This window comes from Hippoglossus stenolepis, chromosome 11 (genome assembly GCF_022539355.2).
Source record: "Hippoglossus stenolepis isolate QCI-W04-F060 chromosome 11, HSTE1.2, whole genome shotgun sequence".
In the NCBI taxonomy this organism is placed as follows: domain Eukaryota; kingdom Metazoa; phylum Chordata; class Actinopteri; order Pleuronectiformes; family Pleuronectidae; genus Hippoglossus; species Hippoglossus stenolepis.
The window spans coordinates 11,910,970-11,933,180 of NC_061493.1; the positions used below are offsets into that span (position 1 = coordinate 11,910,970).

Here is a 22,211-nt window from a genome sequence, read left to right on the forward strand (position 1 = left end):
CATCTTCCACTGTAGGAGTGCAGTGCAGAAACTGCAGGAGGAGAACCAGGCTTTGAAAGAAGGACAAGCTGGAGCCCTGGGACTGAGGACAAACACAGAGGAGAGTCACAGGAGCCAGAACTGGGAAGAAGAGGAAGAGGAGGACGAAGAGGAGGACATTGAGGAGGACATTGAGGAGGAGGAGGAGGAGGAGGAAGATGAAGAGAAGGGAACATCTTCGGTGCTGGTTGGGAAGCGAGGTCCTCCGTGTGTTAATGTGAGTGAGGAGCAGGGGAAGAGGCGCTGCACCAGGCCATGCTCCCTGGACCTCGGCACGCTGACGTCCCATCATTACACACACCAGGTAACACATTGTACTCTACACCGGAATCTACATTAGTTTATGTCCATAAAATAAAAACAACTGGGACGCTTAATTGACTCATATGAGCAGCTAATAACCATCACAGAAGATTTAATAAATTCACTGGAAATGTATTATGATCCTTTCGAATTTCTTATATTTCTCCATCAGTGTATCTGATAATATTTTCATACAGAGCTACAGGGGATACAAGGAATAATAGAGGGAAACAAAATCTGACACATTTAGGGAACCGTTATCTGTGAGTGTGGGACACTTGGTGGAGCTTGATTCGATTTCAGGAGACAATTGGGCATTGGCTAGTTTTTACTATGATAGACATTTATTCATTTATTTTTTCATGGTTGTGGAAAAACAGTGCATGAACGTTTTGAGGTGAATAGAAGTGGCAAAATATAAAACAATATTAAGGTAGTAAAAGAGCTTTGTAATACTCCACCTCTGTTTATAAGCCATGTGTTTGTGTAAAGCAGAGTTTAGCTAACTGTGCTAGAGCAGCTTTGCCTCCAGGCCCCTGACCTCTTATCACTGTTGTTTCTTACAGCCTCCGTATGAGGATGTTTTGTTCTTTTAGTCCTGTGGTTGTTTATATAGCTTGAATTGATATTCCAACAGTTAGCATCACACTCTACAGTCAATAAAAACAAAATGTTCCATTTGTTAAAGTCATGGAAAATGACATACCGGTATTAGTGGAGGAAGTACTCCAATGTTTTACCTAAGTGAAATTAGAAGTACTCAATTAAAAGTAAAAGTACCACATTCACCTTTTTACTTGACTAAAAGTACTTATTCCCTAATACAGTCATTACATCATTATGGTAGAGTCTCCGCCTCTTCTGAATCCATTTAAGGTGTTTCTTCTTCTGCTGCTGTAGGAGGCGGGGTCTAATGTTACCTGCCTGGTCTAATTGGATCAGTGGATCAATTCCCCTGTCATTATTGATTACTTAAAATATACAAAAACAATGTGAACATGTAACACAATGCATTGCAAAAATGTTGTTGCGGAGAAAGTACAGCTATTTAAATGTAGTGGAGTACAGGGGGAAAGTACCTGAAAATAAATCTACTTAAGTAAAGTAAAGATACGTGGCAAATGTACTTAAGTACAGTAATGATGTAAATGCTGGATGTTTCATCCCACCACTGCATTCCTGTTTTACATGTCGCTTCAACACTTTGCTGTTGCAGGAGGTGGAGCCTGATGGCGACAGGAGCGAGGTGGGAGCGCTCTGGCAGGATATAGACGAGGGTCCCGGCGAGCAGACGGCCCGCCTGCGCTCGGACCTGGCTCTGAGCCACCACGAGAACAGAGAGCTGCAGGAGAGACTGATGGTGTCTGAGGCCACGGTCCACGCTCAGGCGGAGCAGCTGAAGGACTACAGAGATCTGCTCAGTGAGTCTAACACCCAGGGACTACAAGTGTTCAAAACCACAACCAAGCATTTGCAAGTGTAAAAGGTTTTGGTCGTTTCTCTCTGCAGCCGAGACGTCGGTGCAGCAAGCCAATAAACAGGTGCAGGTGGATCTTCAGGATCTGGGTTATGAGACGTGTGGCCGCAGTGAGAACGAAGCTGAAAGAGAAGACACCAGCAGCCCTGGTGACAAACTTTTAAAACATGACAACCAACATAAATGTTCTCCTATATAATGCACACATTCATCATGCATGAATAACCTCTCCCCCCTGCAGAGTTTGACGATCTGGAGATGTGCACGTCACTGTCCCATCCTCAGGACTATGATGGTGCAGGCAGCAGCTGGTTAAGTGGTAACTGCAGCAGTAACAGAGGAACTTATGAAATGGGGGATGAGGCCTCTGTCCAACATCTGGTCCTGGATCTGCGCTCACAGCTGACCCGCTGCCATAAAGTGATCCGTGGGCTGCAGCTGCGTGTCCGCTCCCTGTCTGCCACCAGCGACTACGCTTCCAGTCTGGAACGTACCCCACGAAAGGTACGGGAACCATTAATCAGCTGGTCTGCGTCATTGTTGTAATATTACTGATGCTTCATAGAGCTTTTTTTGTGATTTCACTCTCACCTTCTAGGTAAACTGGGCCTTTGAGAAGTCACCAGCCCCCAGCGGTGCGGAGGAGGATGAGGGCTGGATGTCTGACCCCCAAGGGATCCGCTCAGGGCCCAAACCCAGCAGGGAGCTACAGGAGCTGATGGAACGAGTCACGTCACTGGAGGCACAACTGAAGAGCTCCAGACTGGAGGGGAAAGGCCAAGCAGAAGAGAAATGTGCCACCTGGCCTGGGTGAGTGGACAGAGACAGAAGGGCTGTGGGGACTGGGGCTTGTGAGGATTATCTCTTACCCCTGGTGGGTCAATAATCCCTGAATGAATAACCCAAGACACCTTTATTTTATCTAGAATTAGTCAACAGAGGCACAGTCAAGACTGAACACAGTGTTCTGAAAACATTCCTAGAAAAACATTCCTCCAATGCTTTCCCTCCCTTTACAGGAAGTACAACTCTCTGATCCAGGCTCAAGCTCGTGAGCTGTCCCACCTGAGGCAGAGGACGAGAGAGGGGCAGGGGGTCTGCCATATCCTCACCCAGCACCTGGGTGACACCACTAAGGTACTGCAAACGCCTTCTGAATTACTTCAGTTCTCTATTCATTATGTAGACTATTTATTATTAATGCTCTGGCTCACATTCTCCACAACGTTTAGGCCTTCGAGGAGCTGCTGCGAGCGAACGATATTGATTACTACATGGGTCAGAGCTTCAGAGAGCAGCTGGCACAGAGCTCTGCCCTGGCACAAAGAGTGGTCACCAAGATCAGCGGACGTAAGACACGTCTTCCCCTTTGCTTCCCACGCACACAAAGCTACTTCATGTCTTACAGCTTTATATTAAATCAATAGATAAATAGATAGATAGATAGATAGATAGAAAGAAAGAAAGAAAGAAAGAAAGAAAGAAAGAAAGAAAGAAAGAAAGAAAGTACTTTATTGCCTGTCCCAAGTGATTATCTGTCCTCCTTCTGACAGGGCTCAACAATACACACATAATTCACATTCGACAACACACAGTAAATATTTAAATCAACAATACGCACAATTTACAATTACATGTTTACACAGGCGACCGAGCAGACAGCCATGATGACAAAGCGGGCCATGAGCTGCTCGCCCTGAGGTGAGTAATTTCCACATGATGAATGTGTGAGTGAAACAGAATATTAGTCACAACTTGAAATGGTGGTGAGATTCATTTAACAGTGGCAATAAATATAAATATATATCCTATTTATATATCATGACCTCCACCAAGGAGGTTATGTTTTCATCAATTCAGAAGTAGCAGGACTATACTTAAACAATTCAATGGATTTTGATGAAATCTTGGAAGAGATGGGGCACTATCAAAGGATTAAATGTGAGAATAGATTTGGACAAAAGAGCAGATCCAGGATTTATTTGTATTTTCTTTGACATGGCGAGATTGTGCTGTAACCTTGGTGGAGGTTTGTGCTCACTAAGAACGATGGGGCCTGGGCCTGAGAAGAAGCCATTCGATGTTTTCCACATTTGTCTACATTGCAAGATCTGGCATTTTTCAACATTTTCAGGGAATAATGCAAAGATCAAGATTTAAAAAAAATATATCTGACATCATGTGGATTCAGCAAGGTAGTGTTGATAGTTGAGTTGATAGTTTTATGTCATATTTACAAATAAGACACGTTTTGGGGAAGATTCAGATCTGATGTATTTCTTTTATATTTCTATAAGAACATGACAATCATGTGTAGGATTGTTGGGCCTTGTTGGAGAAATGCACTACTCTAGATAGTATTTTATATTTTGCAGCTCTTAGCATTTGAAAAGGGGCCACCTTTAAACCTGCAGATCAACACAGCAGCAGTGTGTGTGGCATCCCCTGCAACACTGTGATCACTGGATCTCCCTCGAAGTCATTAGCTCGCAGTGTAGAGCGCTGGCTCTGTCGCACTGATTAGTTCCCTCTGTCATGTGACGCTCTGCTGCACGCAAGCTGCCGTCCACATGGCTCCTTATGTTGGAGAGGAGACAGAAGGTTGCTGTTAATCCACATACTGGCCCAAGTGCGGATCCTTTACCGTTAAGTTGCTTTAGTTGAATAGACTTACAGGTGTCCCACCAGCCAGGCTTAGGAGGCTCAGTGTGACAGGGTTTTCCTGGTGGTGCCTCACACTGCTGAACATAAGACGTCTCCTGCTTGATCAGAACTGCTGCCTTCTTGTGGAGTTTTTGTTTTGAATTCATCTTTACGATAGATACTGGTAAAGCACCAGAGGACATTAAAGACGGAGGTCAGTAGACTGGACTCGGCCAGATGGCTCCTTTGTGGAAATCGATGCTTTCTAAGAGCAGCCCCATATACAGGGACTCTCTGTGGTCGTTCTCTGTGGGTCGCAGACAGGCAAGCGAGGCGGCGTTTTGCAGGATGTCCCACATGTTGGAGAGAGACAGGGAGTTCATGCTCCGACAGCTGAAACAGTAAGAGTTGCACATGTGGTTAAATATCACAGGCGTATTTACAGGCAGAGCTCCGCTGTAAAACAAACACTACTACTTGGAAATGCTGGCAGATTGGCCCAAGTACAGAGGATTAACTTTAACTCATTAAAAGAGATTACTGAAATGGAAAATAAAATGACTTTATGACTAAGCTTGAGATTTTTTAGAATACAAGATGGATGAAATTGATAATGTATTTGTTGTTTTGTCTCAGGGAATAATGTGTCATCTCATACTTGTGATACATACTTATTTTGTATGACTAACAAGCCAACACTCCAAAGACAATAACATGTAGTATCATGTAGCAAAGAAAAGCATCAAATTCTCCCATTTAATGAATTTGTTTAGATTTTTTTTCTTTTTGCTTCAAAAAACCACCTGTTATTACATTAAACCAGTTATTTGATTAACAAAACAGTTTTGGAAACATTTCAATTTATCAGCAAATTGATGAATCAACAAATCACAATTCATCAATAATAAAATGCAAAGCTCCATAAAAATGTTCTGTCCTAAATTTACAGTGAAGTAAATTTAATGATGTTATTTCTTGTTTAGCTATTAATGACGCATGTAAATGTATCATGAATACTTTAAGTATAAAAACATTTCTATCAGCTCACTGTGTAATATGTGATTCTCATCCTCAGGCTGAGTAAAGAGCTGCAGCAGAAAGATAAAATCATTGAGTCGCTTCACACCAAGCTGCAGGAGCGTCCGGAGACCCCGTCCAGCTGCCACGCCCTCTCCGAGACCACCGACCAATCAGACAGGACCTCCTTGGCGTCCGACGAGTGCAGGACCAATGAGGACTTGGAGCTGTGCTCGGATTTAGACAGCAGAGAGTATCAGGTGGAGCACCGGCTGCAGCAGCCAGCACACGGATCCGAACCAGATGGTAAGTTTCATCTTTCTTTCTCCCTCTGTGCCAACATACCTCTTCTATCCTTTCACCTTCCATTCCCCCTCTTCTAGTCCGTCCATCTTTCCCTCCTCCTCATGGCCTTCTCAAGTCCTCCAGCAGCTGTCCCAACATGCATTGCTATGCCCCTCTGTCTTTGACCAGGCAGACCTCCAGAGGTATGGGACTCAAAAATGGTAAAAAAAATAGATGACCTTTTCCTCCTCTTCTTCCATGTTACACATCACTTCCTGTCATTCTCCCCCAGCTCTTTTCAGTGAACCTGTTTCCCCCTTCTTCCCTGTCCCCCCTGGCCCTGACATCTGGGGTAAGGAAATCACTTCTGACCCCTGGCCAAGGGCCCTGTCTGTGATCGCTGTTCGCCCAGAGCTGGACAAGCTTTACAAACGGATGAATGAGCAGAACAGGGGTGAGGGGCCAGGGAGAGTGTGTCATATGGGAAATTTATCTCCAAATCATAAATTAAAGACTTTCATAACTTCCACTGTGTGTGTGTGTGTAAGCACGGTCTCATAATCCTCTCTAGTGCTTTAATGAAAGGGTCTCACTCTTGTTTGTCTGTGTGTTTATGGTTACAGGCTTTGCACTTCCCCATGACAAGACCCTGTTCCCCCCCTTCAACAACCACAACCAGCACGACCTCTCCAGCTACAGCCTGCTTTCCCATCATGCCTTTCAACAGCACCAGCTGGGTGGCATCCCTGAAGGCCACCCTCTTAAATCTGACTCAGGTCCAGTGTCCGGCGGGACTTTGTGGGACATGGAGAACATGGCTCAGCAAGTTGGAAGCTTCCCTGGATCATCTGGGCACCAGCCAGGCAGCAGCCACACAGGTGGGGAGAAGTGATTTTTTGTCTGCTCTGTATAATCCTAATTGGCCAATGAAATAATCAGCAGATAACTGTAAATAATAATAATAGTTATAATAATAATGATAATGTTTATATTGCACATTTCAAAACACAGTTACAAGGTGCGTTAGAAGTTAATAATGTAAAATTGAAGGCAAACAAGCAATTTGAAGATCACACAGCATTAGAGCACAAATTCAAAAATAAAAAATGACAAATGAGACAATAGTAAAAACAAGATTAAATAAAACATTTCAATGTACTTGTCTCTAGGGGTGACTTTGATAGAGGAGCACCTGCGGGAGGTGAGGTGTCTCCGCCAGCGTCTGGAAGAGTCCATCAGGACAAACGAGAGGCTGCGCCAGCAGCTGGAAGAGAGACTGGCCAGCAGCGGGCGAGATGGAGGTACAATAACCCTCCTACACTCAGAAACATGATCACTTCTTCCTCTCTAAGAGATGACATCAAATCGCTTGTGTTTTTTCCAGGGGCACCAACAAACATCTACATTCAGGGACTGGATACAGTCGCTCAACTGTCCAACGAGATCAGAGTCCTGAAGCAAGAAAACCTGGGTCTCCAGTCACGCCTGCAGGCCAGCACAGGTACGGTATCTGAAATCCAACTGAAGTCTTCTCCTTTGTTTTCTCTTTATGTGTGTTAACTTTTGTGGACTCTCCTCGTCCCTCAGACACGTGTGAGGAGGTTGTGCAGTTGCGGGAGGCCGTGTTTACCGCACGGGCCCGTCTGAAGCAGGCGGAGCTGGAGGCCGAGCAGTGGAAGGAGGAGCTGAGACGCCTTCAGACTCACAGTCAGGAGCAGGGACAGCAGATACACACACTGAGGCAGGAGCGACAGGACAGTCAGGAGAGAACCAACAGGTTGGTGCATTTGTGAGCATATAGATTCTGACCTGTTTACGTCACTTGACCTCACTGTGTTTGTTTATGTTCCTCTTCAGGCTCCAGCATGAGGTTTGTCTCCTGCAGCAGCAGCTATGTGAGAGCAGGGAGCTCATCCACTCACTGCAGAGTGAACTGCAAGTTTACGATCGAGTGTGTTCCACCACAAAGGCCAGCAAAGGTCAGGAGTGTATTTTATACACTAGCTTTTTTTAATATACTACCTTTTTATGTGTAGAACTATCAGTGGAATTTCTTACTTTAACGCCATCTCCTGGTTGTATTATGAATGACATCCTTTTAGACCAATGCACATTCGTAATCACAAAATAAAACAATACACTTATACACATTCCATGAACACAAAAAGGAGCAGAAAGAACAAAAATCTTATGTTAACCCCCGTTCATATAAATAATGTGACATAAATACAGATAACCATCCCTTTTTTTGATTTCCTTTCTTTTCACATATCACATTATAAATCATTTATATGTTAATCAATAGCCAACATCATAACATAAATGTTTTTCATTTCAAATCAAGATCATACTGTTTCATTATTTTTCTTGATACATTTTTATTTGTATTTAGTTTTAATTTAATTGTATTTGAGCAACATTTTAAATCATTGTTCAGAGAATTCCACACTTTCACTCCATAAACATAAATACACATTTGCTTTATTGCAGCGTGTTCACATAGATTTTTGAAATTATGCTTCCTTTCGATGATCCTCACCAATTCGATTTTCTGAAAGCAAACTATGTCTGGTTTTACAATATTTTATTTAAAAGTGATGGCAAAAGAACACGATAAAAGAAACATAAGAAATAGCAAAAAACAGTCAAGTAATGGCCATTTGGTAAAAGTTATACTGACATGCAAGGTCAAAGCAAAGCAAACAAACACGTTCCAGACTCCCCAGTAAATGTGTATGTTGTCTTCAGGCTACCTGTGTGAGCTCCAAGGTCTGCCAGTGGAGCTGGGGGAGCTGCTGGGGGAGGTGAGGAGTCTGCGGGCCCAGCTGCAAACCAGCGTCCAGGAGAACAGCGCCCTCAAACAACTAGAGCTCCACAAGCAGCTGGAGCAGAAGCTGGGTGCCGGCTCCCCTCGGATCCCCTCCCTCTCTGCCCTCACTGCCAGCCCTCAGAGAGAAAACTTCTACAGACGTCAGCTGCTGCACGGTGAGATGGAAACTTCGAGATGTACTAACTGGTGGTCAGGCTCAGCGTGCTGTGTTGTGGTTTTGCGTTATGTCCAAGCCTGGTTTGTGCATCTGTGTGCTCCACAGACCCAGCTCCATCTCCACCAGTCAGGGACATTGGTCTGTTTAACTGTGGATCGCCCGGTCCTCCCTACTCAGACCTGGACGACAGCCATAGCACTGCTAATGGTGTGACTTACACTGTAACTGCATGACTACAACTTAATCTTTGATTTGTTGGCTTGTTACTTAGACTGTAAATAAAGATGGACGACTCCAGTTCCCCCTGTTGTGCAAAAATGAAGCCAAAATATCCTGGATACTGGTGCCGCCATCTTGTGCTTTTGAGTCTGTGCAGTAGTGATCGTGGTGTGGAGCCGTGGTGTTGAGGTCCCGCCGAAACACGTGTTTGACCAATCGCAAGTCAGTCTCAGCTGTCAATCATGACGACCCCTAAAACCCAGGAAACAGGAACATTAGTGTGAAGCATCAGAAACATTAGTGTGATAAGAACTAAATGACAAAAAACATTATTGAGAAAAATGTATTTAACATGTATTTCGATTTTTTTGTTTGGTTCATGTTCCATCCAATAAGGATGGAGGAGGCGAGGTTTATGATATATACTGCACCCAGCCCCCAGGGGGCGATCAAGACGATTTGGCTTCACTTTTGTCATGTCTTCCATCTTTATATACAGTCTATGGTTTATTAAAAGTACCTGTTGACACTTTATTTGAATCACTTCTTAACTCCAGTATAAAACAATACCTTACATACATTTAAAGTCCTTGTATCTCCAGCAGATACTCTGGACCCTCACTCTGAGCTCGAGGGGGAGGCCCCCGACGGATCATTTGCCAACCGAAACGGCCGCCACGCCATCGGTCATGTGGATGACTTCAGTGCTCTGCAGCAGCAAGTCCTCGAGGGTCGGAGCCTCGTCCAGCGCATGGAGACGACCCTGCAGGCCTGCCTGGGCCCGCCGCTGCTGGAGAGCAACGAGAAACAGAGCGGTGATCTGGTGAGAGCCAGAGAAAGATTTTCAACAAATCACCAACTAATGTCTGCAGACCACAAATATAACCGAGTTCCTGCTGCAGGTTCTGGACTATGGATATGTGAAGAGTCTGCTGTCCAACACCAGGACGCTGAGGCAGATCCTGGAGGAGTCGTTGTCTCTGCTGAAGATGTTCTGGAGAGCGGCTCTGCCCAGCACTGATTCCTCCGTCCAAAACCTCAAGAAGGTTTGTGATATTTTATGACTCGTCCGATCTTTAATAGCTCTCACAGTCAAACATGTTATGTCAGTTAAGTCGAGCCATGGTAACAAAATTGTGTGTGTGTGTCTGTGTGTGTGTGTGTGTGTGTGTGTAGGAGCAGTGTATGCACGAAGAGATCTTGTCCTTGAGACTGCGGATGTCGGAGCAGGAGGAGGTTCTAAAGGGGACGGTTCAGAGACTGAGGAGCACCAGCCGCACCAAGGAAAACATGGAGCACTTCATAGTAAATCAGTGTAAGTGTTTCTTACAGAGAGAGAGAGAGAGAGAGCGAGAGAGCGAGAGAAGTGTAAAACAACAGTCCTAATAAGGTAAAGGAAGGGACAGCGAGACAGACCCTTTGTGGTAGTGGAGAGAGAGATATTAGTAGATTTATCGTCCACACATCTGTAATATACTGGCCTCTGTGGATTTATCTTAAAAGTATAAGTCTGCTTAATATGTCCCAGGTCTAAATACCCCAAAAAAACTAAAAGGAAAGTTTTTATTTCTTTTGTCATGTGCGTATTATTATAAATGAGTGTGCTGGTTTGTTTATTATCACTTCTTTGCTGTTGTAGTGTTGTAGCAGCACTTAAACTGTATTTGCTCTTGTTTTGTTGCAGTGTCGAGGACTCGAGATGTGCTGAAGAAAGCAAGGACAAATTTAGAGGTACGTTTTATTCATATATACTCTCACATATCATATTATACATGATTATTTACATTTGTGTACATATTCCATCGATCACAGTATTTTTCTGTCTATCAGTATTGTATTGTGTGTCCCTGCTGTCCTATACATATTCAAGTCTTTGGTATTCGTGATGTAAATTCATCACTTTGGGCTTTTCTGTCTCACTTGTTCCTCCATTCTGTATTTGTCTCCTCCTCTCCTCTCCTGTCCTTGCTCCTGTTTTTTTTACACCCCCAGAAGAATGAGCTGAGACTTTCCTCTCTAAGCTCCTCCTCTTCCTCTCCTTATGCTGGTAACTGTCTGTCATCTCGTGGCCTTGCCGATAGGTAGACGTTGTCCCAGATACTCACTATTTGAATAACTGCACTGAGTTAGTAGTGAGACTTCTCCTCCTGCTTAAACTGTGAGAGTTGAAGTAAATGTCTGGTGTCTGGGGCAGCTTTTACCTGAGTGTGGATTTGCTGTTGTCTAATAATGCTGGCATCACCGCTTCACCATCCTGTCCAACAGACAACTCCATCCTGGTTTAACTGTTATTTTTAACATTTTGAGACATCTCTGCTTTAATAGTGAGACATGAAACATTCTGTGTCTGAGTAGAAAACAAGATGACAACGGAACACAGGCACGCACACACACACACAGCTACATTGGTTGCCTTGTTTTCTACCTGGAACTACGGTGGCCCGGAAGTGCAAATCAAGAAAAATGGGGATACACTTCGGCAAATCACAAAACACAATGACGTTAACTCCAAACGGAAAAGGGTGATACCTGCTACCTGTTGATAAGGCTCGTCACTGATTGGACACACGTTGGGCACCGCCGCCGGACAAGGAACGTGAAAACAGCATTTACTTCCTGTTAGAAAGACAGACAGTGCATTCATACAATCAGGGACGATCCTCTAAGCAGCTACCGCCCTTTTCTGTTAGAAGTTTATATTGTTGTGTTTTCTTATTTGTCCTAATTTGTCGTTGTTATTTGCACTTCCATATGAGACACTGCCATGGTTGGTATGACTCTCACACGCCTTGTCATGGCTGAAGCACAAATCTCACAATAATGACACAAAACTCCAAACACATCCATCTACTAAGCCGCCACTGCACCATAGTGTCACTTGTTATGTGTCCACTGTGTCACGGTTGAGTCTATTTACAGCTTCAGACCCCCACAGTTGTGCTAAAATAATCAAACGCCAGTTTCCATGTGTGTCTGCTGTCACCGTGTCACAAACGTGTGAATGCTGAACTACTCACTCATTCTCTGCATCTGCCAGCGGTTGCTTTTTGGGGATTTTATTACAACTAATGAAGCACAACAACCCGCTCTTTTCTGTTGTGTTACTTGTTTTAAAGGAATAGTTTCACATTTTGGGAAAGGAGAATTTGCTTTGTTGCAGAGTGTGAGGTGAGAAGATTGCCCCCACTGTGTTTTCTGAACACTACATGTGATGGAAGAGCCAGGGTTAGGGTAGCATAGCTTAGCATAAACAATGTAAACATAAAAAACATCTAAAACCAAGAAAAGTACATTCGAAGTTCAGTAATTAATGCTGCTTTCAAATAGTGGAGAAATTGTAATGAAGTATATATATTTTTTTAGAAGTGAAGGTAAAACAAAAATAGAAAGGCCGGCCCGTATGGAGCCTGAGAGGCGGAACTCAGGGCACATTATAAAATAGTGTCATTTTCACCGTACAGACATAAAAGTGCACTACATCGTCTCATCGAACTCATCTAACTCTCTTCCCAATAAGTTGAACTACTCCTTGAACATATCACCTCACCAGCGGTTTGTGAGTTTTATCAGGGCTGTTTGAGGGAAGTTGTATAATAACTTATTTTTTGGTATCCTCTCCTTTTTGTCTCTGAACCCAGCTGAGGACCCAGGAGGTGCTGCCAGAGTATGGCGTGCTGATCGCGGTTTCCTGAAGGCCAGCGGAGCCACAATGGCCACAGCCATTCTGCGTCCAGCGACTAGAAAGCGCAGCAGCGAATGCCTGCTTTAGACTTTTGATAAGAACCAGCCTCAACGCTACCAGCTCTCTGACCTCTGTGCTCAAACAGCCAAGACCCCTCAAACTCCTCCCTGTTTCCCCCCCCCAACCTTTGCCATGAGAGTGCTTCCGTCCATCCCTCCCTCGCTCCTCTGGGCAACACGTGCACAGCGTTATCTGCACCTCGAGCCTTACCTCTCACCCCCCCCTCCCCCAACTACCACCATGTATGATTGTCTATGAGTGATGCTGGCAGCAGTTTACCTCGTGTGTGTGTGTGACAGAAGAAGGTGTGTGAAATGTGCCTCTGATGGATTCAGTGACCTATGTCCTACTGATGGAGCTGGTTGAAGATGCTCTTAAGACGCGGATCTCAGTCATGATATATCTTTGTCGTGACCAGAATGTTTATGTTAATCATCGGAATTTAGGTTAGTGCCAAAAATAACCAACAGACAAAGAGTTTGCATTGGAGAATTTAAAGAAATCTTTTAACTGAAAATCTTTTATAAAATGATGTGTCTATAAGAGCATCCTCTCCTGACAGCAAGACAGCCTGTGGACAGACAAGTTGTTCATGCATGTTTGAAATGGCCTGCGGGGGAATTCTGCACACATGTACACACATATCTACATATGTGTGTGTGATTGAACACAGCTCACTCAAAGACAAAACACCCTCAACCACCACTGCCACAGAAATGTTTACCCCCGGTGGCACTCCTACTAACAAGGACATCTTTTTTTTTTTTGCAAATGCAATGCAAAGAACAATGACGCCCACAATGTATCACAAGTCGACACAGTGGAGGAATGTAGAGGAGGTGGGCGATCACTGCTACGTAGTTCAAGTGTAGGAAGCTCATGAATGATATGTCAGCCAAGGGTTGTGAATAGTAGAAGAGAAAGCCAGAGGACGGTTCCATTTCAGTCACAGGACTCGGTCTTTAGCTCCTGACGGAGCTTTTTGGCACCAAAGCACGGCTGTGAAAGAAAATAGTTGAGTTGAATTATTAAAATTCTTGAGGCCACTTTCTGTTCGGTTGGATGTGATTTCTACAAAGAGGTCAAAGTGCTCAAATGGAACCAGGCTAAACGCGTATTCAAGCTCCTCTGTAGGAGTTCTCATACGAGCATGTGCAATAATAACGTTGTTTCTTGAATGATCATGCTGCAGCAGGTTATTATTATTATTTCTTTGCCTGACACTGGATTATTAGTCACACTCATTATGATATTATGACACTATCAGTGTAATGACTGTACTTTTTTTTCTGGAGTGTTGATGCATGAAAGAGATTGATAAATGGAAAAAAAAAATATCTGAGCTATGGAACAGTGGATTGGCCATCCTTGCCGAAGTTTGAAATTTGAACTCTTATTTCACTTTGACTTGCCGTATCCATGCGAATGACGAACTGTCTAATGAAACTTTTTTTGAAGCGGATCTAGAGCCACGGTAACCGTTAACACGCGTGGTTTGATTTATTTTATTGAAATGTGCGACAATTTGGACCAAAACTTAACAGTGGATTTTTTCTGCTTGAGTCTTTATGGTCTTTCTTTTTAGTTCAGGCCGTCTTAACATTCCCATGGTAATGGCAATTTGGGTTATCAAGTTCTTATAGATGACAAACTTTGGCAGGGTACTGGTGCGATCGTTGTTCTGTAATTCACTCACTCCTATCACTTCAATTTCACATTTAGTTTGATGTGTTGTCTTGCTGTACATTTGCCATTTTATGCTGTAAATAACTTGCTTTTTCTGTATGAACCTTTTTTTTGTGTGAGTGTTCGTGTGTGCATGTGTGTGTGCCTGAGTGTGTGTGTGTGAAAAAACATCCAACATTTGCTTTTTGCAAAGTTGATCATCTGGGTAGCTGTGCAATAGCTTTATGTATTTTATTTTGATGTTAAACATCATTGTATTACACGTTTGCTACATTCACCCCCTGCGGTGTATGAGTCATATGCAGTGTGTGTTAGAGGATTGTGTCACTCTGACTCGATTAGTCACATAGATAGGAAATCATCAGCAAAGCCTTCATGACATGTCACAGTATTGTTCACAGATAACAAAGCTCTGGTTAATGTTGCTTCGCTTGCCTTTAAATTTAGCCCCAGAGCTTCTACAGCCTGCTCTCCGTGGTAGAAATGGCCTTGAACTAGTGCTTGTCTACCTGAAATCTGCCAATTTAGGTTTTATTTGCGCTCGAGTCCTCTGAAAAAGACAGAAGTTGCCAAGTATTTCAATAGTTTCATATTTCCTAACGAAATGAATGAAGTTAAAGGGAAATGTTTTAAAGATTTGTCTACTGTAAAAAAGAAACAGAAAAGCCAATGACTGGATCGATTGTGAAACACTGGATCCACAAAGCACCTTTTTAGAGCGTAAACAAAGCCTTATTGCTATTTAATAAGAAGGGAATCAAACGGCAGTTTGAAACGATGTATTGCTGGTCCTGAGTTGCGTATGTATATACTGCTTTTTGATTGGTGCAGCTTTTATGTGAGTGGAAAGCAGATTTTTCGGATTTTGTGTATAATGAACTAGAAAGCCGATGCAGGACTTATATGGATCCTGTCTCTGATGACAGTTAACAGCGTGTTGTGTTGGCACAAGTATTAGCAATGAAAGATTTTGGGAAAGAATGAATAAAACACTTAAAATCTTGTGTGGTTTCCTTTTGTTGAAGGCAGCTTCAATTCTTATGTAATGTTTGTTTTTTATTTTGATCTCTATCTGCAAGTAGATAAATGTTTGTATATATTTTGAGTAACTTGACACCAGGCTGTTGCACGTCTGGCCACACGCAGGAGTGATGTCACACCGTGAGGTGCAGTATTGCAGTATTAAGTTTATTTGTACAGCACATTTCAACAACAAGGCAATTCAAAGTGCTTTACATGAAATATAAAAGGCATCATGAAAAATTGTAAAAGCAACATAACACATTATAAAAAAACATTTCAAAAGAAATTAAGAGTTAAATACATAATAGAATAAATAGAATGAGAAATTAAAGTTAAAATAACAGTGCAGTGTAAGAAATATTTGATTTGATAAAAGGCCGTGGCAAACAGGAAGGACTTCAGCATTGATTTAAAAGAACTAAGATTTACAGCTGACCTGCAGGTCTCCGGGAGCCTGTTCCATAAATGTGGAGCATAGAAACTGAACGCTGCTTCTCCATGTTTAGTTTTGACTCTGGGGACAGAAAGCAGATCTGTTCCAGACGACCTGAGGGGTCTGGATGGTTCATAACGTAGCAGGAGATCAATTACAATTCCTACGATGCCTAAGTTAGAATTTACAGCAGTTTACTTAGCAATCTAGTAGCAAAAAATTTGAGTTTGGATCGAAGTTAAATGCTTTACTCATCAAGAGTTGGCGGTGGACACATTTAGTTTTTATTTATATAACTTTTTTTGTCCCTACTGATGTTATTCTGCTAACCACCAAGCCCTGAGGCCGGTGACTTTAAAATCCAGTCTGAGCTGAAGATGTAGCACTGCTTAGACAGTGTTCTATAATGTCGTCTTGTAAACAGCTGAAGCTTTTGTCAAGTGACAAATAAAGTGACCTGGATAAAGCCAGCTACTCCAGGTTTGAAACCATGTTTGGCAACAAAGAAAACATTCATCTTTAACTAGATTAACTAATTAAGATTAACTGTCCCCCAATTTTTTTTTTTTATAAAAATCTATATATGTATATATATATTGCTAACCCTAACCCTATATATTATATAAATATATATATTTGCAGGAATATTTCTTTAACACGATACAAAAATCGACACCATCTTTCAAGAGACATGTTTGGAAATTCCAGTTATAAAATACAGCTGAAATGAGTATAAGAGTATAAAAGATGTCAAAATGTTTTTTTTTAAAAACCCCAAATACATATAACATACAAGCATTAAGTCATAATACTAAACAGACTTGAAACTTATAATAGACTTGAAGCCAAAAGAGTTTTAACCCAGAATATGAGCTTCTTACACTAGAAAGACAAACAGACAAGAGTTAGGACAAGCATGTCCTTTCTTTATTTGCAAACAAGTAAAACTCCATACAGTGGATGTTCACACTGGTTCTGCAAAGACTTTCAAAACATTCATGGAACAGTTGAAAAATTCAAGTTTTGGTTTTAGCCTTATATCCCCACTTCCATGGCGTTTGTCCATATACTCCCTCATCATATCATATAGCTGTCTGAAAAACTGGTTTGGACAAAACCTCATGGCTCAACATTCACAAAATACTTTCAGCGTCTAGTTGACCACCAGCAGAATTCTTGAAATGGTGTATCAACTGTGGGTATATACTGTTCTGTAAGTGCACACAATTAATAACACAACTGACAAGAGACAAACAGACATTTAAAGCCCCCATACCTCAAAATACAGATGAGCTTCAAACAGTTACACACATGTGCGAGCAGGTTTTCACATCATTTAAACTCATGGTAGCTATTCATCCTCATAGCCCTGTTAAATGATCTGAAAATGTGCGTCAGGTCACATTTTGAGGTGTGTGTGGTCAACTTGACTGTGTACCAGAGCGCTGTATCCATGTACATTGCAGACATTCAATACATGCAAAGCAGCAAGTTGAAACTGTTTGTCTGTGTGTGACGATGCAGCAGATACATACAGTACAATTCTATTCGATAAGGAGAGCTTGGTACAGATGCACACACACACACATGTAAAGCACTGCAAGTTCATCACATCTAAAAAGAAAAGCACAAATGGGTTGGTATAGTCCAGAGAGTACGAGAGTCGTCTGCTGCATAGTTAGAAGCTTCTATCGACATGTTCACAGGATGGTAAAGTGCTAAAGACAGGCAGAGCGTGAATGCATGGCACATGGAATACCATCGCAGTTCAAGCTGTCTTTTGCAATACGTATACCGCGTATGTTGATATCACAATGGCGGTAAATTTTTGATTTATTGTGCAGCCCTAATTGACAACATCAGATACAACAGTATTATTGCACTTCATATTCAAACAAAACCAAATCTACTGCTCCTGTCAGCAGCTCAAACTCTTATCTTCCACATTACACATGCACTTTCCAACAGAAATGCCACATCAGTTTGTTAAAAACCTAACTGAATCAGCTGAAGGAGGATGTGTTGACACAACACTTACAAATCTAACTGTTGATCCACACGAGAAACACTCAAAATCCCTCAGTTACTGAGATCATTCATGAAACAGATCATCCACAGATCTTCTACCTGTCATGGTGGCATATGACATGGATGTGCACACCCAAAAAAACGTTTTACACATCAACATGCAAATAATCACGAGGTGCAGCAAAAACCTAAATGCACACAGTGATTTAGTCCGTCTCTTATCTGTCTGCAGTTATTACAGGTAAAAGCCACAGTATGGTTTTCATCTCTGTCTGAAACCCTACACACACACTGTGCTACTTTTGTTCAGAACCCTATGTAGCCAGAAGTGCAACCATTTTAAAAACCCAAGCCACAGCCACAGCCACTGGCCTTGAGCTCACCTGTAAACTTGTTTCAGCGCAGGATTTGGCTAAATGTGATGATAGAAAAAGAAAAACAGCAGAATACAAACAGGCTGCTTTCTAAAAAGACTGTGGTGCACCCAAGTTGCGGTTTAAATAGGCTTGTAAAGCAGAGAGGTGACGTATTTCTTCTTGTATCTGTGAGTCGCACTCAGCACCATCACTCCATCCTACACGGAGAGGAAAACAACAGACAGGCAAGCTGCCATTAGTGGGAAGAACACGAAGAAAATAGATGGAGAGTAAGAAGAAGTATTTCAGCTGTTTCTGCTAAACCTACCTTTATTGAGAGAGCATAAAGGTGATTTAGCATGACGTGGTTGGGCTCAGGCAGCAGGGCGGGGTCACACTGACAAGGCAGAGAGGAGAGATTAAAATAAAATCAGGAAATGGTAAGTAACGACAACAAACAGGGAAATGGGGAGATGGGAGATGTAGCAGTTGGAAAGTTGTAGATACTGACAGATATATTGGTGTCTTTGTTGAGTATGACTTCAAGGAGGTGAGGAGGGAGAATCGGTGGGGCTTTGAAATGCTCCTCTGGTCTGAAGCTGTACTGCTCCTGTCCGTATGGACCAGGAGGGGAGCTGGACAGATCTGTCAACACACAACAGATATATTCACACTATTATGGTGAGGTTTCCATATTTCTTAAGACTTTTCCAAAGCTTTGATCATATTTACAGTTTACAGCTTACTGAAAAACAGTGGTAGAAGTAAAGTTGATAGCTGCTGGTCAGTGTACAAATACAACAAATAATCAATATAGCCAATATAGTGATGATGCCTGCGTTCAAGCCCATCTGTGCTCGACGTAAGGAAGCAACAAGCAGGGATAAGCAGGTTTCAGGCTTGACAAAGCCGAGCAAAATCCCTTCAGGGAGTTTAATTCTATTTTAAGGAGTGATATTAATCCAACACTTGTTTCATCATCACAAAGTCAGAGTCATACATTGCAGGGGGGAAATGTAGCAACATCTCTATATTTGCACAATCAATGTTTGCCATCCAATCCATCTTATTTATGTTTAAACAGAAAGAAGTGAAGATGAGGAGCCTGGATCTGCACTAATCTGGACCAGCAGTTCTTAAGGCTATTCAAATAAATGTTTCATACATTTTCAAACCATGCAGGTCCATATGTGTGACCTATATCAGAACATAATAAAATGCTTGTTTTTACTATTGATGTTTTTCATGAGCTAAATGAGAGTCAGTATAAAGAGTGTGGATGCAGGCTGACCTGATGTGTCTGAGCACTCCAGAGAGTCAACCTGCAGGGCGTCAAACACCTCAAAGTCGGACTTCTTCACCTGGATCAGGTTGTTGATGGTGCCGAGCTGACTGGTTACCACAGGCTGCAAGGACAGAAATGTTCCCAGATGTTATGATCGGGCCTTGTATAATTATCATTCATAAAAACCTGCACACACTTCCCTGGATATTATAGAAAACTTAAAACACATTGGGTAAGAACTGAAGAGCTCCTATCCTTTCATATTTATGACAGCATAGATCTTTGTAACATGTGAAAATTCAGAGTGTGGAACAGATCCCTTTGACATTAAAATGATGAGCGAAACAAGAAAAAGGAAGAACAATAAAATGATGTTTTACCTCTGAGGGATCATGGACCCATTGCCCATCTACGAAAAACTTGTACTGGTGTTCTCCTTCAGGCAAGTCCAGGATCGCAACAAAATCATTATGGCTTTGGAGAGAGGAAAGGTATTTAGGGTAGGGTTTGCTCTCAGTTAAAACAAGTGGATGTGTGGATGTACCGACATCTGCAGCAAAAACAATCCTGTTTACCTCTTATTTAGCGGTATCTTTGTGTTCCAGTTATTAAAGGAACCAGCTATGTAGACATCCTTCCCTCCCCCTGCCCATCGGATCACAGTGGGTCGAGACTGAGGACCAGTCTTCACCAGGTCATCCAGATCTGGGGTCAATTCTTTCTCTCCTGATGCCTGAAAGCAAATAATGCAAATATTATGTTAAGATGTTTTCAAACCTAACTAATGGCTTTGAAACCTTAAATTGGTTTATGGAGAACAAACAAGGTTCTGCATAACAATCTGTATTTCTCTATTTTTCCAGCAGTACCTTGGACTCAGGCCCATGGGTGTTGAAGATGTTTGGGTCGTCTGTGCTGTCCACCATCTTGCTGCTGGGTTCATGGTCTTTGTGGCTGCCACTGCTGTCGGAGCGATGGGATTTGGCTCCATGGCGATCTCCAGACACTCTGTCACTTGTGTTGCCCATGATGCCACGCTAATTCAAATGCTGCTGGAAAGAAAAGCTCATTACACACACTCATAGATACCAGTCCCATAGATATGCTTGATTTTTTTTCCATTAAGATCCCTTAAAAATTCCCTGGGATATAAGTGAAAATGTCAAAATAAAAATGACCCATCGTGCAATGTTAAAGAAAGGGGAAACAAAAGTCCTGGATCTGCCCCCTGTTCCGAATTTGCAGAAAAATCTATTAATCAGCTCTTTCCTGACCCATTTCACATCCTTCCACCAAGTTTCCCTGTAATCCGTCAAATAGTTTTTGCGTAATCTTACTTACAAAGAAACAAACGGGTGAAAACATAATCTCCTTGGTGGAGGAAACATGGAAGCTAATTAAAACAACACAGGCTGTTAAATAGAATCTGCAGTAAACAATATAATAGCTGGTGTTAAATGCATGTTTGAATGCTTTGCAACTTCAGTGAAGCTGATGCGGAAAATTGACAACAATTTGTGTCACTGGTGATGAATCTTAATAAAGCCTCAAGATCTGTTGTTTCCATAAATCTTTGCTTCATGCAAGATCAGTCATATCAAAGCAGAACATTGATATTCAAGCTGATTCTCAACATGAAAATCAATTACACTGACTAACGACTGGCCCCACTTTGACCTCGAGTGTATAATCGTTGCAATATAATGATAATACAACAAGAAATGTCCAATTTAACGTGAAAACTAACAACTTAAAAACAAGGAACGAGAACCAGTTTCCAGAGATGTACACTGTGAACACAATGAGTTGGGTTCAGCCACAGGACTGAAGGCTTCTCCAGGAGCTAAAAGGTTTAACAACAGACCAGACAGATAAGACATGAGTTAAGAAACTGTGAGTGTCCTGAAGCTGTGATCCTGAACTTGCCTGAACAGGTCAAACAACAACAACAACAACAACAACAAGCACACAACATTATCACAAACACACACAGACCTGCACAAGCAACAAGTTTCCTCTTAAATCACACACGGTCTGACCTGTGGTGAAGAGCGGACATGTAACCTACCGCGGTGTCACCCCTCTGCCTGCGCCCGCTGAAGATTACTGGGGGAATATTTTTAGCTGCTGCTGTCAGCTAAGCTAGCAGCTAGCTGTCACTTTGTAGCGGCTAGCAAGCTAACGGTGCTAATTGTTCACAACGTCGGGTTTGAGGTGGAAAGTAACGCGAGGAAAAGTGGCCGCGTTCGTGGTGTAGACACCGAGGAGTGAGCGGACAAACTCACCGACAGCAGCTGCTGATCTCTCGCAGGTTGTTCTGGGCTCAGGGTCCAACACCTCCTCCTCTTACTCCTCCTCCTCCTCCTCCTCTTCCTCACAACAACTGCTGCAGCCCGTCGGTGCCCCGGCTGTCTACGGCGAGCGGCGAGGACCAGAAAGGAGCTCCACGTGGTTGTTGCCAGGAGAGAGAAGGACAAACTTTGTAAACATCACAGGGAGGGAAACTGAAGGTCATTTACAGACACTGTCATCCAGATGCTGTACAGATAGACTGAGATTACAGCACTCAAGGGAATTATGAATTAAGAATTAAGACTTTAGAGCTGCAGTGTTCTTGACTCTGGGAGCATTTAAGAGGGGTCCAACTGGAATATGTATACAAATGTTAATAAAATGTATCGCTTTGTC

At 42.6% G+C, this 22,211-nt stretch overlaps 2 protein-coding genes across 13 annotated transcripts in view; one reads left to right on the forward strand and one right to left on the reverse strand.

Annotated features, from left to right (window-relative positions):
• Positions 1–15,402, forward strand: part of LOC118117355 (myomegalin) — a 39,505-nt gene extending 24,103 nt beyond the window's left edge. For 3 of the 10 annotated variants that reach the window (XM_035169535.2, XM_035169527.2, XM_035169525.2), the window contains 24 exons: positions 16–343; positions 1,559–1,763; positions 1,852–1,968; positions 2,061–2,323; positions 2,418–2,629; positions 2,839–2,956; positions 3,052–3,169; positions 3,466–3,520; positions 5,538–5,785; positions 5,863–5,967; positions 6,057–6,218; positions 6,388–6,642; positions 6,934–7,065; positions 7,149–7,265; positions 7,352–7,541; positions 7,622–7,743; positions 8,513–8,749; positions 8,857–8,958; positions 9,573–9,793; positions 9,873–10,016; positions 10,147–10,285; positions 10,655–10,701; positions 10,963–11,017; positions 12,609–15,402. In XM_035169535.2, coding sequence (XP_035025426.2) covers positions 16–343; positions 1,559–1,763; positions 1,852–1,968; positions 2,061–2,323; positions 2,418–2,629; positions 2,839–2,956; positions 3,052–3,169; positions 3,466–3,520; positions 5,538–5,785; positions 5,863–5,967; positions 6,057–6,218; positions 6,388–6,642; positions 6,934–7,065; positions 7,149–7,265; positions 7,352–7,541; positions 7,622–7,743; positions 8,513–8,749; positions 8,857–8,958; positions 9,573–9,793; positions 9,873–10,016; positions 10,147–10,285; positions 10,655–10,701; positions 10,963–11,017; positions 12,609–12,739 — 3,823 coding nt within the window. In that variant the 3' untranslated portion in view covers positions 12,740–15,402. Of the gene's footprint in view, positions 1–15; positions 344–1,558; positions 1,764–1,851; positions 1,969–2,060; positions 2,324–2,417; positions 2,630–2,838; positions 2,957–3,051; positions 3,170–3,465; positions 3,521–5,537; positions 5,786–5,862; positions 5,968–6,056; positions 6,219–6,387; positions 6,643–6,933; positions 7,066–7,148; positions 7,266–7,351; positions 7,542–7,621; positions 7,744–8,512; positions 8,750–8,856; positions 8,959–9,572; positions 9,794–9,872; positions 10,017–10,146; positions 10,286–10,654; positions 10,702–10,962; positions 11,052–12,608 lie in introns of all 10 variants that reach the window. The other 7 variants (XM_035169530.2, XM_035169526.2, XM_035169528.2 and 4 more) reach the window with 7 other exon arrangements.
• A 1,352-nt stretch (positions 15,403–16,754) lies between these two features.
• prkab2 (protein kinase, AMP-activated, beta 2 non-catalytic subunit) lies at positions 16,755–21,957 on the reverse strand. 3 transcript variants are annotated; one of them, XM_035169536.2, is made up of 8 exons: positions 21,809–21,957; positions 20,393–20,572; positions 20,099–20,256; positions 19,904–19,997; positions 19,530–19,644; positions 18,750–18,883; positions 18,567–18,635; positions 16,755–18,456 (listed from the first exon to the last, which is right to left on the reverse strand). In XM_035169536.2, the coding sequence occupies exons 2-8, from the start codon at positions 20,549–20,551 to the stop codon at positions 18,379–18,381; spliced, it is 807 nt and encodes a 268-aa protein (XP_035025427.1). In that variant the 5' UTR covers positions 20,552–20,572; positions 21,809–21,957; the 3' UTR covers positions 16,755–18,378. The 3 variants fall into 3 exon arrangements, with proteins under 3 accessions (XP_035025427.1, XP_035025428.1, XP_035025429.1); XM_035169537.2 differs by having other exon boundaries at positions 20,393–20,575; positions 21,809–21,941; XM_035169538.2 differs by lacking the exon at positions 21,809–21,957 and adding an exon at positions 21,592–21,802.
• Positions 21,958–22,211: the final 254 nt, after the last annotated feature.